The sequence below is a fragment of the Syzygium oleosum genome, unplaced genomic scaffold (genome assembly GCF_021117445.2).
Source record: "Syzygium oleosum isolate NSW1041296 unplaced genomic scaffold, Sole_v2.1 Sole_v2.20, whole genome shotgun sequence".
Lineage (NCBI taxonomy): Eukaryota > Viridiplantae > Streptophyta > Magnoliopsida > Myrtales > Myrtaceae > Syzygium > Syzygium oleosum.
The window spans coordinates 4,651,913-4,669,922 of NW_026607504.1; the positions used below are offsets into that span (position 1 = coordinate 4,651,913).

The window sequence follows — 18,010 nt, forward strand, 5'->3', positions numbered from 1 at the left end:
GTCATGGAGGGTACTTGGTGGGACTCCTGTCCTGGGTGACTGGGGGTCCAAGACGGACATCCCATTCTCGGCGCTGGTCACGAGGGTGGTCCCCACCAAGTTGTACGAGCGAGAGACACGGCCCATGCAGCAATCAAGAATCGACACGTGTGAAACTTCTTTTTCTCGTTTTTTTTTCTTTTTCCTCGCGGGGACGGCTTTTTTCTTTTCTTCTTTTTTTAACAGTCGCGTGCGTGATTTCGGAATGTCTGTCGCTCTTTCTATTTACTTTTATTTTAGGATTAATGCTACAAAAAAACCCCCAACTAATATACTTGTAACAAATTTATCTCGAATTAATTTTTTGACTACCAAAAATCTCAAACTGATGCACATGTGACAAATTAACCCTAAACTAATTCTTTTACCACAAAAAATTCCAAATTTATACATTTGTGACAAATTAACCATCCGTTAAATTTGGTTAAAAACATTAAAAACTACAAATCGATACACATGTGACAAATGGAAAGTAAAACCCCAAATTGGTACACACATTGCCACGTGTCATCCAACTCAGAAATTTGACATTAAAATTTAACGGAAACTAATGGAAGGTAAAATTGTCACGAGTGTATCGGTTTGGGATTTTTTTGTGGTAAAAAAAAATTAGTTTGTAGTAAATTTGTCACATATATACTAGTTTGAGATTTTTCATGGTATTAACTCTTAATTTTATAACAAGAATTGATTGAAATTTTCACGATTAAATCAAATATTCACATTTAAATTTGAATAATTTTTTCTCATAATGTCCCGAAACTTTAATAACATTAATAGAAAATTTTTCCTTAAATACCATGTGAGTCTTTTTTATTTATTTTATGAATGGATTAGATATGTCGAAAACAATCTATTTCTAAAAATTTCATGTGTGTGCTCATTCCGAGTTTTGAACTTGGAACTATCCCTGAATTCGCCTATTTCATCTTATATCTGAATCTTAATTAATCTGAACCTGAATCGCATCAAACTTGAATGCAATTAGCATCGAAGAGGGACCAAAACAACGACCATGCATTATACAATGGCGACATAATAAGCCATGGGCACCAATAACTGGTCATTGGTGATCTAGACCGGCTAGATGTCTTATTTGGCTTATTGTCCCCTGTAAAATTTGATTTCAACAGAGTCCAGCTCTACGAATTACTAGTTGAAAATCGCCACGGATAACGAGAACCATGAGATGTCGCTAGCTATCAATGCAATAATCTCTCCAAGAGGGTCCCAGTATCGGTGTCGGATGAGGCCGCAGATATAAAATGTCCTTTCGATCCGCTTTGAAAGAAAACCTTATGTTTATCCACGCCACGTGTCGTTATTATTATCAATACACCAGTACTCGTTGAGTTTTTTAAATCTACTATGTCACAATATGGGAATAAAAAATTCAATGTTAAAAGAAGGTTGAAGCCGGAGCTACTTTGAGGGTAGCTCGAGTAAGTGTTTATAAATCACTGCTCTTTGGACGGTACCATGGGCCATAAAAAGCCCACGTCGTTTGGGAAGATGAACCATGGGCCCGATTGGCCAAAGTAAAAAAAAATAAAAAAAAAAAAAAAAATTAAAAAAAAAAAAAAAAAAAAAAAAAAAAAAAAAAAAAAAAAAAAAAAAAAAAAAAAAAAAAAAAAAAAAAAAAATAAAATATCGCGGCCCATGGGCTTTGTCGTCGGCTTTCGGGCGTTGCTAACTAGTTGCTGTCAGGAAAACGATCTTTCCCCCGTGCTTATCGACCATATAAGTATAGGATTAGGGTTGATTCAACAGTAAAGACAGAATAAAAATCTCTTTGGCCCAATTATCGACCACAGCCATTACTCGCGGGATTATCTGAAAACCCATTGCATCTTTCTTCTGAAAAAAGTAGAGCGAACATTGCCGGCGTAAAGAGAGCTTCACACGGGCGACCTTACATACGCGCTTTTAGTGCTGTGCGGAGCACCCTATCCTATAAATGTTGAAACCGTAGCCGCTCGATCTCTCCGATTTGGTATCTTATATCTCATGTGGCGGCAACGACATGGTGTAACCGATCGATCAACGTTGCCCGCGTATTATAAATCCCATCCTACTTGGTATCGTATGTGTATGCATCTAACCGTAACGGGGTATATCGATCGCATAAGCTACCTTCTCTATCCCCCGGGTAGTAAATGGTGCAAGTGGGTCTCTTTTGGGGAGGAATCAATCTTCACTAGACTTGACTCATGATGGCTTTAGCTTCACCTTTTCTTAGGGGCATTTTGACCACGTGACCATCAATGAAAATGACTAAAAATGCAAAAAAAGTGGTCAAATAACTGTGGAAATCAATAGATTTGTTTGGTGAAGATATATGCTTTTCGCGTGATTGAAAGCATAGGCGCGCATGTATTGTAACTCCCAAATAAGTACCACCAAAGGAGCAATTGCAAATATGAATCAATAAGATATTGGAAATATGAATCGATCCGAGTCAGACTGAACTAATTCTCGGAATCGAGTTCTTATACTCAATGGAAGAGTGATAACTCACTAATCCCCGGTAGGGGATGATCTACTTTAAGATAATGAATTGCCTAGCATGTTTTTTTTTTTTGTGTAATCAAGAAAGAAAGAAGACTCGTGTATCCTCTCTATATCTTTCATAGACCCTCTTATCTCTTTTCATCCCAACTCCCAATAACATAGAACGGGTAAGTTCATCGAAAGTTTCATTAGATTGCTTTCTATAGTTTTAAAGGCGTCGAGCGAGAGAAAGCACGTCCAAACCGAACTAGGGTGAAGCTAGACTTGACATCAACGAGGCGGAAGAAGATTTCGCGTTCGAACACAAAAGACGGGGCTTGAGCCGAGCTTCTCGCCGGAGAGATCGGCCGCACCGATTTTTGACCCGACTGAAGCCTTTTTTTCTATTAGAGTAGATTAGACAGATTCATTGGCCATTAATTAACAAACATTAGTGTACGGTCTTTCATTTTTGACCCGAGGTCCTCGTGTCCATTAATTCCGACTTTATTCTACATAAATGGCAAAAAATTTATGGTGAAAAAACAGTGAAAATACATCGGATCCTCCATCGCATCGTGAACGCCGCGCCATTCACGCGCATTAAACGGCACTTTTAAACAGGGCCTAATCTTTGACCCAAAAAAAAAAAACAAAAAAAAAAAAGGAGGAGGGCCTAATCCGTCCTTTCACGCATTGAACCATCATCACGTGGGACTCCCCCTTTGTCCGCCTCCCCGCTTACCCCGCTCTCCGAATTACCCAAACTGCCCCGTCAATTGTCTTCCGAGTTTACCCCCCCCCCCCCCCCCCCCCGGGGGGCGAGGAGCCCCGTCCACCGGCGTTATTAATTGCTCGTGACGAGGCCGAATCCGTCATTTAATGACCCCCCCCGCCCCCTCACTCCACCACGAGAATTCCCTGATTATTTTAATGTTTCCCGCCTCGGCTTATTTTGATTTTCCGCCCCCCCCCCCACAAGCCCGTTTTTCAATTTTCCTCTTTCAAATTAGGTCCCTTTACTATTCAAAAATGTATTCTTTTCTCCAACTTTTCACCTTTAAAAAAACTAAGCATTAATACTATAAAAAATCCCAAACCATACGTACTGCAACACCGACATCGCGAACTTCTTTTTGTGTCATTGAAATCCCAAACTTGCCCACCGTGAACAAATACCGAAAACATAAAAAAACCCGAACTTATCCCGGATGAAATTGAAATAAAGGGTATAAAAATTTGGGAGTATTCATGTCGCAGTGGGTATAGTTCGAAATTTTATGTGGTATTTGCTCAAAAAAAATTTAAAAAGTTATAATCTTTCGATAATTTTTTCTTTTGGAGATGCTTCATGTCAAACAAAAAATCAAATCAAGAGTGACAACCGGGTAATTAAATGAATACACAAGAAAATCCAGCTCACAATCTAAATCACGCAATCGCCGCCGTCTGATGTGGTCCGTCGTCGCGCCACGGTTTTGAAAGCACCTGGCTGGGCCCCACCGGAGCACCGGCAGCAGCGAACCTCCGCCAATGGGATCGCGCCACGCGAGCCCCACCGGGAATTATTATTTTCCGGAGAACACGTCAATCTCTAGGGAGGATTTTTTTTTTACCCCCTTCTTTTCAAAAAAAAAAAAAAAGAAAAAGGGAAAAAATCGCCGGGCAACTGTTGCTTGTAAAAATTTGGCGGGCAAAAATTCGCCCAATTCAAATACAGGATCGAACCCTAGTTTTGCTTCATTCCTTCCTTCCCTCTCTCTCTCTCTCTCTCTCTCTCTCTCTCTCTCCTCTGCAGATTCTCTCTCTCGATCGAACTCGTCCAGGGCTTTCTGTATGCAGATTTCGTCTTGATTTGAGCTCGTCCAGCATCGGTTTCTAGGGTTTCACGCCTCGAAGCTCTCCAAGATGAGGTAAGATTTTCATGGCGGATTTAGATGTATGTGGCTTCTGGATAGCTTAATTGCGATTTCTCGTGAGATATGGCCGCCGCCGCCGCCGCCGCCGGTGTCTACCGCCCTTCGATGGTATATTTGTTGATACACGATAGACGAGTTTTATTCGGGTCGATTTTTCGGCGGTGTCGCGACTCGCGATTTCGCTGTGGTTTCGGAAATGTCGAGAAATGAGAGGATTGGGGATAGCTGTTTCCTCGATTTGCGGGGAAGCTTTGGAGAGATAGCTCGTGTCTTTGCGCATTTGCTCGTGCGAATGTTGTCGTTCCTGTCGTGGTGATTTGTTCGCTTGAACTCTTGTGTCGCTTCCGATGTCAGTGTGTTAAGCGTGAGTGAGAGTAAAAATTTTGCCTTTTGCTTCAGAAACTGGTAAAGATGCGGAATTGAAGTGGATATTGGATTTTTCTCAAGGGGAGCAGCGGAAGAACTGAGGCGAGGAAGTAAGACGGGCGGTGGAAATGGGGAAAGTATCGCCGAAAGAGAGGGAAACGAAGGGTTCGAGGCAGAAGAGGCGGTTGCGGAGCTCAAGCAAGAAGTATCTTAAACCCGGGGCTCTGGCCCAGCTCCGATACAGTAGAGGCTCCGGAGCCAAGTCCTGTACCGATATTGGGAAGAAAAGGGTTGGTGTTCTGGATGCTAAGAAGGCTGAGAATGACGTGATACTTGAAGATAAAGCAGTTGACAAAAGCTCCCTTCTGTTGTCCCCTGTAAATTTGGTTAATCAAAACAACTTACTGTGGACACCGAAGACACCTCGTGACAACGATTGTAAAACTGAATCCAGGCTTGAGGCTCTCCCCATAGACGTACTGGTATTGTTTACTATCTTCTTCTCATCTCATGGAGATGCGCTTCCTTTATTTGTTGTTACGTCTGCGTTTTCAGCATATTCTCTAGTCAGATTTGAGCTGTGGTATTTGTTTTTGGGCTTAATAAAAACTTTCTTTGCTTGTATTGCCTGTTTTAACGGATCTGGCATTTAACATGCTTTGAAGATGGTGCATATAAAGATGATATATTTGCATTTTAAGGTTGGTGACATGTAAGAATCTATATAGAGAAGGACGAAAAGTGCACGAGTAGCTTGTTTTTTCCCCTTTTTCTTTTGTGGGTTTTCTTGGGGCTGGGGGGTTTGTATTGCAATCTGTGTAACCATTTTTAGAACTTTGTCCCTTCCTAGTTAAAGTTTGGAAATGACCCTCCAAAAAATCACATACCTAGGTTCAACTGTAAAAAGCTCCTGTAATTAGGTGTGGACATTAGATGAGGCTTTTACAAGATTAATATTGTTTTGGTTGTTTTGCGACCACTAACTTCGGCAGGAGTGAAGGTAATAAGAATTCCAGCCGGAAGTTCATATTTTTGTCTCATCTGTTTATATTCGGGGATAAAGTTCAGTTTTGCTTTGCCCTCTTGTTTTTGATTGGATGATTCTTCCTATTTTGTTTCTCATTTGCTTCCCTAAGTAAATGCTTATTCCCTTAAAAATCTAATTCTTTTTTTTTTCAATTCTAAGGTCAAAATACTCTGTCACTTACATCATGACCAGCTAAGGGCAGTTTTCCATGTCTCTCAAAGGGTTAGGAAGGCGGTAAGTGTCTTGTACTCTGTCAATCTCTCTCTCTGTTTTTGTGTCTCCTTACTGTCTACATGGATCAAATTGAACCTATAGCTTGACAGATGGTCCCATTTTGATCATTCCTATATAGGTCTTGATTGCAAGGCAGTTTCACTTCAACTACACTACACCAGATCGCTCACGACAAGAAATGTTAAGAGCTATGACTCCTCGCCCAACGGAACACTGGCCTTTTAAAAGGTATAGCTCATGGTTTTCATCCTATTGTGCCTAATTTTTATCTTGGTTAAACCATGAATATTATTTATGCATACTCAACATGAATGCTTCCACCAGGGGTGATGGGAAGGGTGTTTTTATGCCGAGTCCACATACTCCAAAAGCACCAAGGCAGGGTCCACGGCCACCTTCTCGTATTAAGTTGGCTGAGATGCGGCAGATTGCTGCTGTTCTTTTCCAGGAATCAACATTCCCTTCCAGATGTATGGTACCATCAGTTTTAACGAAGCCTCTATGCAAGTCCTTGGCATCAAATCGGGCCTTATTCTATGAGGAGGAGTTATGTCAGGCTGTTGCTCAAAATAAACTTCGTTGATTCTTTCCTGTGGCTTTTGGTCACTGGGTGTTATCATATGTATATATTTTGTTTTGCCTCCCTCTAGGTGTTCTTAGATAGGATGCTGGATGCAATTTTGTAGTTTTGTTGGATGCATTAGGTGTTACGGCGATATGAACTCCACCGGTACTTGATATTAAGACGATAATTGTCTGGATGTGGTGGTTTGAACTAGTTATTGTATATTCTTGTGTGGTTGACAAGAATGGCCAGCTCTTGAAGTATATACTTACACATACTGCAGGAATTAGTTTTTTCTTTTAGCGGTATCTGTTGAGGTTGGATTTGCATTTACTTGCACTTATAAATGTGCGCGTGGCTTTTCATGTTCTGTTCCCAGTAATGCATTGTGTGACCTTTATGGAATAGTATCCAATCATTTGATGTGTCATTGGAAGGATATTCTTGTCACTAATTGTATATATAATTGTATATGTATGCATACAAAATTTTTTTCCTGTCTAGAATTTCCTGGACTTATCCAGTAATTTCCAATCTGCTGTGGTTAGAAAGCTCTGTAATGACTAATCTGTCTTTATTAGTCTCCTCAGAACTTTTTAATATGAAATCTAGCATTGTCATTATTTATCCAGCTGCTATAATAATTAAACTGTCGATGTGTCTCTTGTTATGAACTTGACCGGATAAACTATCGTGGGATGTAGAGAAGTGGTCATTGGCAATCATTCCTTCCTGTCTTAAACACAAGAACTGTCTTTGTCATCTATTAGAATATTAGAGCATTTTGGCTCATTTGCTGCATATTCCACTGGCGCTCCGTCGGGAGTGGCTTGAGAAAGTAGTCTTTTCTTCTTTTATATGGGGCATTGGGGTTCTGATTTGAGGCTGCGTTTGGGAACACTTTGGGGGAAAGTGTTTGGGAAAATGCAAGAGACTTTAAGTTGAAGGAGTTTTCTAAAATGCAATTTGTGTTTGGTAAGTTATAACTTAAAAGTCCATTGTAAAGTAACTTTGGGTAAAATAGCGTTTGGAAAAATTATACTTGCAAAGCACTTTTTTTATTTTTTATTAAAGAAAAGTTGAAACCCTTCGCCAGAGCCAGCGAAGGGCAGGCGGCCGCCGGTGGCCCTCGAGGGTTGTTTGGGTCGCACGACCCCAGTTGGTCCTCGTTGGCGGTCGCTGGGGGTTGCATGAGGTCGTTCGACCTCAGATGATGGCAAATTTGGGTTGCTGGCAGCCCTCGCCTGGGTCACGTGGCTCCTCACGGCAATCGTGCGAGCCCAGGCAACGGTCGTTGGGTTGCGCGACCACGCCGGGCCCCCCTCCGGCCAATTGCCATCCCCTCACAGCCACGCCGGCCGAGGTGTAAGCGAAGAAGACGATGAACAGTGACAAACGAGGCCAAAACCGGAAAATCAAAAAATAGATGAGGGTAGTTTTGGAAGAATTTTTTTTAAAAATCATTCGAGGACTTGCATGCCGAGAAAGCTCAAAGCCCAAGGTAGCCTAGGACCTGCCTTGGGCTTTCAGCCTTCACAAGGCTCACTTTTGCTGAAGGGGAGTTTCTAAAATTGTTCCCAAACACCAAATTTTAGCTTAAGGGGCTTTGGATGCCCAAAGCCCCTTGGCAAAGCCAATTCCAAATGCAGCCCGAGTCTAAATCACTTAATTTTCCCTATGTTCGAACAACTAATGCGAAAAATAAATTATAAGAATGACCTGACAGCTTCGGACAATGAAACATTGATAATTTAGCTCCAGGACCACCATGTAAGCAGGAATTGATGGAATTCCTTAAGATGGTATCTCAGACATTCTCTTCAGCGTCAAAGTGCCCAACTTAGCCGCAGCATGAAGGTAAGAAGGAAACATTCCCTCAAGTACCATCATTGTTTCAATAACGGAAATTTTTTTTATTGAAGAGTTGAATGTTTCACACTTTCGTCGAGAGGACAATTTTCAACTGCCACCGTTACAATCTATAATGCGAAGCAGGGGGCCTTATGGAAACTTCGAGGCGTACTTACTATTCCAATTCACCCGTAAACAACTAATAACACCGACCAGTTTCAATTAAGCTTGTCACCATACTTGCTGATCATTTGATCCGTCAGGATCTTATAGGCCTTCTCAGTTGGATGGTAACTGTCCCAGAAGACGTACTTTGTGTCATCTTGGCATGTCTGGATATCGTCCAGGTCGTTACACAGTACGCTCACTTCTATGTTCCCGGTACCACAGCACCCTCTGTTCGCCACTTCAAATCCTGCACACACATTGACATGACCAAACACGAGGCTGACCAATGGCATAACGATAGAGATTCGAATGCGAAAGCCGAAATATCGCAGAGAGCGTATAATGGGGTAAATTACCGTGCTGCTTTGGGTTTTGGATGATAGAGAGCAATGAAGAGTAGATGTCTATATAGATTAGATTAGCGCCAGGGAGCTTCTGGTTGAGGGAGTCTATTTCTGAGGAGAGCTTGGAGTTGAAGAGGGTTGCTGCTTGATTGGCAGGCTCTGAACAGGCTCTTCCTAATCCTCCATCAAGGGTTCTCTGTGAGGGCACACATCCAATCGGTGGTAGACTCAGAACTCCAATTTTTCTTGCTCCTAATCCATAGAGCTCCTGCCAAATCATTCACTGGTACTTCAGCATCAGTTTTCTTTTGCAATTCTAGTCCTATGTTATGTCTTTCGGTGTTTCTTTATCGTCGTCGTGCAGATAAGAATGTTCCTCTTCCGAGACTTACCTGAAAGAAGCTTGAAGCTGAATTAACCATAAGATCGGTGTAGGCCGGTATGTCATATTCCCCTCTCCTGAATGGAGTCGAGTAGTATGTGTTTGCAATATCGTCGCTCCCGCACACCACTAAATAGAGGCTCTTCGTGACGATGTTTGATGCCTTCTTTTCTCCAGCGCCTGATTTAATCTTTTTCACGTACTCCTTAAACAGGTCTAGTTGATCCGATAGCGACAAGACCGACTATCGGTATAATCATATCATAGAAGAAATTTCAGATGATTCCATTTGAATTCAAAAAATTGAGATGAACTAAGCCAAAGCCCAACTGACTTGCGAGGAACCCGGTGTTTGCACGCGACACCAACGCTCATCGGTGTCATAACAACTATTCTTTCACGTGTTTTGACACATACAAACGCACAAGCCTAAGACAACCTTAAATTCCTAATTAACAAAAACAAAGAAAGAAGTGTTGAACTTAAGAGCCGACAGAGAGGCACGAGAGCTTACGGCGATTTTTGAGGTGAGAGGATCAAAACCGGATCCGCCGGAAGCGAAGCTTACGCCGGTGAGGAGGTCTTCTAATTTGAGACTCGGGTCCAAATAAGCCGGCAAGTACTCTTTAATTCCAAATGCTTGGACTGGAGAGTTTTGTTCCAAGATTCATAAAAATTGGGGTTAATAACGTTGGTAGTACAAATCAATACGATGGAAGGTTTATGTCTTTGTTTAGAATGCAGTTTGCTGTGGTAAACGTTGAAGTGTTGTACCTTGCAATTTCTTTTGTACGGCGTTCTTTTGAATTTGGATAAAATAACAAAGAAAAATCACATGATAGGATGTTTTGTATATAATTACACGATGAAACCTCGTGAAGTTGTATTTAATCTATGATAGCTCTTGAAAGATTAACATAGAAGGGTTTAAAGGTGTGGGAAAAGGCATAAGTCATGCAGCTATTACTACAGGTGACAACATTCGTTGCAACAAATGATAAAATGAACTCAAGTAATCAATTTTGCGCTCTTGACTAGGGTCGATGAAGTTAGTGCAAACAAAATGGGACTTGAAACTCGCATGATTGCATTACCGAGCATGTCCGAGGGGATTCTCCCGTTGCAAAACCTTCCGGTCGGCTTCGTTCCCGCGAAATCCCTCCCGTACGGCGGGAAGTTGCACTTGACTATCGTGTTTATGCCGTTGTTGTTCCCGGGATCGATGATCGAGTCGCCGAACACGATCACCGCCGGCAAGGATGCCACGCTGCGGTTGACTTGCGCGGAGGCGGCGAGCTCCCCGCGTGCGGCGACGAGGGCGAGGGACACGAAGATAACCACTTTCATAGGAGAGGGTAAGCCAAGGGACTTCCCAGAGGTTGACACCATCTTGAATGGGGCACTCTCCAACGTAGCACAGCCTCTCAATTAACAAGAATAGAAAGGAGAAGAAGGAGAAGAAGAAGAAGCAGCACAGCAGTACAACACAACAATGAGTGGAAGAGAGAGAGCACTCTCGTCTCTAGGCTTTGATTTTTCCTCACGTGAACATGGAAAAGACTAGCTATTTATTGACTCTCGAAAGGCCTTCGTAGTGGTTAGGCATGGTAACAAGGCATGAGTCCTTTCCCTCTGATAAATTTCTCCTTTTGGATCGTAAAACTATCAGATTTGAGGGGGAATTTGAGGCTTTGAAATGATGCTCATCTTGTCTCATTACTTCGGGGGGGGGCATGCACGTACATATTCCTCGTGAACATGAGGGAAAAAAAGAAAAAGAAAAGTACTTCATCACTTCCATTTCGATTTCGATTTCAATTTCATCAATGCCTGCTAACTTGTGTCCCTGCCTTTCTTCTCCCGAGAAGAAAGCAGGTGAAGACAGAGATTACCTTTTTTCCAGGGAGGGAGGAAGTAACAGAAAGAACCAATCTCCTCGCGAATCATTTCGTTTTGATCAGGAGAAACACAGCATAGATTGACCATCTATGCCTTTCAGATGTAATTACAAGTGCTATATTCTATGTACGTTACAGTTCTATCGCTAAATGACTTACGTTTCTTTGAAATCTAATCGACGAGACACATTGTTGGTAGGGATAAATTATCCAATCTCTCGATCAAATTCAAACTCGATATAAGATAATAGTTTGGAACGACAAATCAATAAGCCGATACGTGTCGACGTGTAGTGCATGTGAGGGATGATGCATCCGAGACGATTCAAGAATCACCATGGTTATCATCATTGATGAATTATTTGGCCCCATCCCAATCTTTTCGTGTATGATATATGATATACAAGACAATCATATTACAAAAGAAAAAAGAAGAGGAAGAAAAGAACAAAACATTTAAAGCAAAGCGACCGCCCATTGAATTCTCCGTCCCAACTAATTGGACCGAAACGATTCGTACTTTTTCTTAATTATGGTGGGGCGAATCACCCAGAAGAGCTGTACATTACTGGTCATGGTATTCATAGCGATCACTGTGTCAACCATTGCTATCAAGAATCACCAAATAAATGCACTCAAGATCACCACCTTCAGGCACGGCAGAGCAAGGATCCAACTCAGATGCACGCTGGCCAATCTGGCCGGCAGTCGCACGTTAGGTTTTCGCCTCGTGTTTGCCGATACGCTCTCGTGGGTGCGCGCTTCGACGGCACCGCGAGGACGGCTCCAGTTTGAGGTTGCGGTACGGGATGGGTTTTCGCACGGTGGTGGATACGATTGCTGCTGTCGTTATACTACTTTACACAGCGTGTCCCGCAAAGAAAAGCACCTTCCTAATTAGGAAAGTATGCGAGTCGTTTTCAAGCCGCCATCTCCCCAACAATACCATTCCAACTGCAATCCCCTCTGCATGATGATCGCTCTCTCTAAGCCTCAAATGTGTTATCAGGGGCCAATCTTGCCCATTGATGAGCTCATAAGTCGCATTTTCTGATACATCTCCTTCGTTAATATTACTATCCACGTACCCGTTGAACTCCGTTGCCCAACTATAGAAGGCTCTTTCGATATTTTACCAAACATGTGCATGTTAAATTGATCCGGTCGATGATGGATGCGTCAAACACGTGGCTTACTAACTAGGTTTTGTGTTTTCCACGATCAGTCGATGGAAAATACTTTCATTATCGACAAGCGATCATTTCTAGGAAAATATTTTTCAAATTATTAATTTTTCGCGAAACAGACGGAGTTTTGCAAAAAAATGTTTTTCGGGAAAAACATTTTCCTAATTTTCCGTCGTTTGGTTCGCTTAGGAAAATGATTCGATGGAAAATGTTTTCCTAATTAACGGAAAACATATGCTTAAATTCACCAAAATGATTTCCTTTTTGAAAAGTTGGAAATTTTTTTTCCAAAATATAACTAATTATTGACTTTTAGATCCGAAACTCTACGCTTGGACACGAAAACACTAAAGTTTCCAAGTCCCGGCCTTCAGGACCAAGTCTTTAGCGACCAGGCCCGGGTCCATCGAGGCCAAGCTTGAAACCCCGGTGCATGTGCTGGATTCCTTGGCACTTGAGCTTGGGCCCATAAAGGCTGTGCTCGGGTCCCCAACGCTCAAGCTCTGGTCCCCAACGCTCAAGCTCTGGTCCACAAAGGCTGTGTGTGGGTCTCGGCACTTGGGCTCGAGTCCTCCTTGATTAAGGAAATGTTCGTTCTCATAAAAATATTTAAAAAGAAATTCGTATTTTTAATTATTTTTTAAATTCAAAATTTTCTTTTTTCCTTTTCTTTCCTTTTCTTTTTCCTTCTCCCTCGGCCAATGGCCGGTGAGCTCAAGTCTAGTAGATTGGCGAGCTCAAGCTTGCCGGTCGTCAGCCAAGAAAGAAGGAAAAAGAAAAAGAAAGAAAAGAAAGAAAAAAGAAAAAGAAAAAAGAAAAAATTCGAATTTTTTGGTAATTTTTAGATTTTTCCTATCAAATGGTGTAAAAAATTTTCTAGTTCATTTTCAGGTTTCAGCCAAATACCATAAAATATTGTTATTTTCCTAGAAAACATTTTTCGAAAACGTCGGAAAATAATTTCCCCTACAATCAAAGGGACCCTTGATGTGAATTCTCGGCCCTACATATTCAAGTCGAATGCTGCCCAAGAGCGTTCGATCTAGGGTTTGAATCCAAGAACGAAGTGGGCGTGCTTCCATTGTATGTGTTCTTGATGTCCTCATCGTTGGGGAATTGAGACATTCATGGATTCAACTGAATATTAAAGCAAGAAGCGATGGAGTGAATTAAGTGCCGCAGTTATAGGATTGCTAAATTTCACACATTAACTAAAAAGTCCTTTTTGACGTCAAGAAGATGTCTTGATTCTTGTGGGTCTGTCTCTCCAGATTTAGGTCAAGCTTCGTACCCTTTCGTGATGCTTCGACTGGGACAAAAATTTAATGCTTTGGAGAGTCAATGAAACGAAACGCGGAACGGGTGTTCTCATTCAGGGTGCGTTTGGCAACTTGCCAAATAGTAACTGATTCTGTTCTTTTGTTCTCAGAATCAGTTTGGAAACAGAAATCCGTTTGTTAAATTTTTTGTGCCCGGAATCAATTTTGGAACAAAATCAAAAAGCAAAAAAAAGTAGCTTCTTGATTTTGAAACAATTTTTCCGGAACTGATTCTTCTTGGTTTTTTTTTCTTTTTTTTGATATGTTGTTGTTCTTCGGCCCCGCCACCTGCCGGCGACTGGCCAAAGGCCAGATCCGGCGAGGGCGGCTCGCGATCGCGACGACGAGGCCTCCCCCAGCCAAGGCGAGGCCGACCTCGCCGTCGCCTTGGCTGGGCGAGGCTTGACCTCGCCGTCGCCAACCCAAGCGATGGCAAGGTCGGCCTCGCCAGATCTGGGCGAGGTCGAGCCTCACCCAGCCAAGGCGAGGCCGGCCTTGCCGTCGTCACCCAGGTGACGAACTTGGGTGGCGACGGTGAGAGCGGTAGCGAGGGCCGCGATGCCCTCGCTGGACCTGGCTTGTGGCCGGCCGCCAGCCATGGCCAAGGAAGGGAGGAGAAAGAAAGAAAAAAAAAGAAAGAAATATTAAAAAATTCAAAATGTTATTAATAAAAAGAAATTTTGTGTAGTTACCAAATGTATTTTTATTTTTTTTCTATTCTAAGAACAGAAATTTTGGACAGTTACCAAACGCCTTCAAATGCTTAGAAATTGTTTAGGGCACGAATAAAAAGAATTATTTCGCCTAATGCTTTTGGACACGAGAATGATTGACATGCGTGCTTAATGGCTTAGGATGGGTTTCTCACGGGATTCTTCTTCTATGCGACAATCTTCTAGATACATAGGCGAAAACTAGGTTGAAAGGGAGTCGCTGAAAGTGCAGACGCTGGTGTCGAGCTTCGTTTTTCTTCTCTTCGCCTTCGTCTTCGTTTCTCATTTTCGATTCCGACCGGACCGGAAGCAACAGTAAGATGTTATTCGCACCGTTGTACCGATTGACGGTCGCGGAACATCCATTCTCTCAATGTTTTCTCACACTTCAGTCCGTTCTTGACAGACTCATCCGTATGAAGCCACGATTCAGTTTGACCATGGCGATGATGTTTCTTTGGAAACGCTGGCGTATCAAAATTCAAAAGCGCATCGCACGGAAAGCAGGGGAACAGATGCATGGATGTATAGTCTCCTCTCCTGGAAATGGGACAGCCTCAGCAGTGAAATCAAATAGTTTTAAGGAAGCGAAACGAGGTACGCATTTATACCTCAGGTTTGTCTATTATGGACGAGCAATCAAATGTGGCGGTTACTCGTGGATTATATAAAAATGTTCAATATTATCTCTGAACTTGAATGAATGGAATGACAACATTGAACATTCTCATGTAGTTCAGAAACTAGATTATGAATAATATTGAATAAATTAAAAATTTAAGGACCATATTGTACATCGAGATAAAGTTTCGTATTGCAAATTGAATTGAAGTTTAAGTGCTATTTATATTATTATCCCTAATTGAATTGGACAAAACCATTTATCTTAACCAAGCTGAACAGTAGCCGACAACCTCTTTTTTTCTCTTTTATTGCATTGTTGGCCCGTTGATCACCTTGATTTGATCGTACCACGATCGGCCTAATTTGGTTTACAATTGTGGGTGTATCTATCAACTTTTTCGCAGCTCCATGTCCGCTATTATATGGTTACATTGTATTTACTTTAGAGAATTTTCTGTCGCATTTTCCAATTACATCTTACAAATAAAAAAATTCGCTATTGAAAAGGCATATGATATCGCTCGCGTCTACGCTGTAGATATATGATTGGTCTGGTCGACCTTATAGATGGGTCCATACGGGTTCCATAAATCTACAATTAATGCGTCGAACAAAGAGGTTACTAGGTTTTGTGTTCTCTTGGGTCTCCACGTTCTACATTTGTCCTTTCATTTAAGCTGCGTTTGTTCAGCGAAAAACGAATAGTTTGGAAAACATTTTCTTAAAAATAAATAGTTTAGAAACCTACTCTCAACCATACCTTGTCACGCTTCTGTTCACTCCAAGACACTACTACTCTATGTACAACCGTGATTCAAAATTGACCATTGGTGACAGTGTTTCTTGGGTAATCCGAGCATATCAAAATGCAAAAGCACGCTATAGACAAGGGAAACAAAGGGGGCAATCGTATGGATGCTGATCATTTCTGGAAATGGAGCAGCTTCGGCACCGAAACGAAATAATTAAGGAAGCAAAACGAGGTGGACCTTTTATACAAGCATGTCTGTCCATGGATAGGACCAATAAAAGCACGTGGGCTGTCGCTCGTCAACCGGAGCTAATCAATACGCGAGCCAACCCCAATTAAGGCCGCTTGGCGCTCACTCTCATAAATTAAAGTGGACAATAACATTCATCGGCCAACCATACTCGCGGGACCTGATGGTCATCGCCTACGGTATCAAGTAGGGAGGTGTGCAAAAGAATCGAAAATCGTTCGGAATCGGACCGAACCGGCGGCTTTTATGGGGATCGATTCGGTTCCTGATTCTAATTTCTTGGAATCAGAGAGTATCAATCCAGCTCTTGATTCTAAATGTGAAATCGATCGCTCGTCCATCCGAACTGAACCGGTATATATTTACATTTAAATTCAAGCTTTCAAGGACTAGACTCTCCCTCTCCAATTAATACAACACTCTCTCTCTCCCCTCTCTCTCTCTCTTTCTCTCTCTCAACAGAGCTACGTTCGTAGCCATTTCTTCGTTCTCGCTGAGTTGGATTTCAAGAACCTTCAAAAAAAAAAAAATTTTCTCCGTTCTTGATTTCTGAACATACGTCACCGTTTGCGTCCGTTATTTTTCACAGCCTCGTTGGAGCGAGTCACCTCGAACCGATGTCCATTATTTTTCACAGTTTGTGTCCATTCTCTCTCTCTAGAGCGATGTAGATCTTCTCTCCACCATCTTCACTCTCTCACTCGATGCCTGAATTTGACCGTTTCGTAAAAACCCGACTCTCGCTCGCCCTTCCCTCCCCACCCCTCCCCTCCCGCTCCACCACGTGGTCACCGTACTCATCTCACCCGTCGTCTCGCCCTCTCCTACCTCTGCTCCACCCCACTCAAGGATCCGTGCCCGCCCATCCCCTCCTCCTCCGCCACTCCCTACCCCTTCTCCGCCTCCCCGGCTGGTTCCATGATCCGGTTCCCGGGTGGATCCAGAAATTAGCGGGCGGTTCCCAGTTTCCATTTTGTGGAACCGGCCCTTAGCGGGTAGTTCCCGATTTTAGGGTGAGAACTGCTCAAGCGAACAATGCTCACCCCTAGTGTCGAGATCGGATAAAGTAAGCCAGCTTGCCTGATATTTGTTAGAGTATTCTGCTCGAGATTTTTTATGCTTTTTATATACATGTTCGTCTATTGATTTAAGCTTTTGAAATGGGCCTTCCGATAATGCCATTGCATTGCGTCTGTGAACCACGTTGATTTGAGCATGCCACGATCGAACCGATTCGATTTTGTTAGCGCACGCGACAAAAAGAGAGGACCGGTCTGCAAGTTATATCGATCACGGGGTCGAATTTCGTTTTTGTTTTTGTTGCCGCTGGCTGCGTGTGTGCTCATCCATAATTCTCTGTTTTATTTCAATGGGTCCTAAGCAATTTGATTTTGAACTTACTGACTTTTCCTATGTCCATGCAACCAAAATAGCCTTTGTAAACGGGTAGAGGGTACTCTGTTGACTTGATGCTCCATATAGAAGAAGAGGAATCCAGGCAACTATGGGAAAAGACGATCGAAGGAACAAGAAAGAACAACAAGAAGCACTTTGGAATAGAGATATTAACAAGAGAAGGCCATGCAAGAAACGAGCAAAGAGAACTGTGAAAGGGTGATGTCATCGGATGACAAAACTGGTGCTCGACATTCTCACGAGTAAACCGACCAAAGAGGAAGGCATTGATAGTTCTTCGAGAAATGGTTCCTCTTGGCTGACAAAAAACAGTAGATCTTGGAAGTCGATTGAGAACCACGTCACGACACTATGTACAGAAATTACGATAAATCGAATGTTATTACCTCTTGTTACGGCTTCGGATATGTTCCCGAGGGACCCTAAAAGTTCACACTGAAGAGACAGGCCATTATGCCCGCTTCTCA

General features: G+C 42.4%; 2 protein-coding genes and 1 long non-coding RNA gene across 5 annotated transcripts; 2 read left to right on the top strand and 1 right to left on the bottom strand.

Annotated features, from left to right (window-relative positions):
- Window positions 1-4,283: 4,283 nt before the first annotated feature.
- Window positions 4,284-6,915, top strand: LOC115683607 (F-box protein At4g35930). Of its 2 annotated transcripts, none has more exons than XM_056320270.1 (5): window positions 4,284-4,442; window positions 4,896-5,296; window positions 6,001-6,075; window positions 6,194-6,303; window positions 6,400-6,915. In XM_056320270.1, exons 2-5 carry the CDS (start codon window positions 4,943-4,945, stop codon window positions 6,656-6,658), a joined length of 798 nt encoding a protein of 265 aa, XP_056176245.1. In that variant the 5' UTR covers window positions 4,284-4,442; window positions 4,896-4,942; the 3' UTR covers window positions 6,659-6,915. The 2 variants fall into 2 exon arrangements, with proteins under 2 accessions (XP_056176245.1, XP_030464014.1); XM_030608154.2 differs by having other exon boundaries at window positions 4,285-4,442; window positions 4,848-5,296.
- A 1,678-nt stretch (window positions 6,916-8,593) lies between these two features.
- Window positions 8,594-10,932, bottom strand: LOC115683745 (GDSL esterase/lipase EXL3-like). Of its 2 annotated transcripts, none has more exons than XM_030608349.2 (5): window positions 10,480-10,932; window positions 9,900-10,030; window positions 9,396-9,590; window positions 9,016-9,271; window positions 8,594-8,906 (listed from the first exon to the last, which is right to left on the bottom strand). In XM_030608349.2, exons 1-5 carry the CDS (start codon window positions 10,772-10,774, stop codon window positions 8,710-8,712), a joined length of 1,074 nt encoding a protein of 357 aa, XP_030464209.2. In that variant the 5' UTR covers window positions 10,775-10,932; the 3' UTR covers window positions 8,594-8,709. The 2 variants fall into 2 exon arrangements, with proteins under 2 accessions (XP_030464209.2, XP_030464208.2); XM_030608348.2 differs by having other exon boundaries at window positions 9,396-9,629.
- Window positions 10,933-16,887: 5,955 nt separating this feature from the next.
- LOC130140659 (uncharacterized) lies at window positions 16,888-17,938 on the top strand. The gene is made up of 2 exons (XR_008818641.1): window positions 16,888-17,193; window positions 17,561-17,938. It is a non-coding gene; the product is annotated as an uncharacterized LOC130140659 (long non-coding RNA).
- The last annotated feature ends 72 nt before the right edge of the window (window positions 17,939-18,010 follow it).

What these genes read in the sequence shown, in the direction of transcription:
- LOC115683745 (XM_030608348.2), bottom strand. Translation starts at nt 10,774, where the DNA reads ATGGTGTCAACCTCTGGGAAGTCCCTTGGCTTACCCTCTCCTATGAAA. An exon ending in CTCTCACCTCAAAAATCGCC is followed by an intron (nt 9,630 to 9,899) that starts GTAAGCTCTCGT and finishes TTATACCGATAG; the next exon opens with TCGGTCTTGTCGCTATCGGA. An exon ending in CAGCTTCAAGCTTCTTTCAG is followed by an intron (nt 9,272 to 9,395) that starts GTAAGTCTCGGA and finishes ATGATTTGGCAG; the next exon opens with GAGCTCTATGGATTAGGAGC.
- LOC115683607 (XM_056320270.1), top strand. Translation starts at nt 4,943, where the DNA reads ATGGGGAAAGTATCGCCGAAAGAGAGGGAAACGAAGGGTTCGAGGCAG. An exon ending in CTCTCCCCATAGACGTACTG is followed by an intron (nt 5,297 to 6,000) that starts GTATTGTTTACT and finishes TTCAATTCTAAG; the next exon opens with GTCAAAATACTCTGTCACTT. An exon ending in GAACACTGGCCTTTTAAAAG is followed by an intron (nt 6,304 to 6,399) that starts GTATAGCTCATG and finishes TGCTTCCACCAG; the next exon opens with GGGTGATGGGAAGGGTGTTT.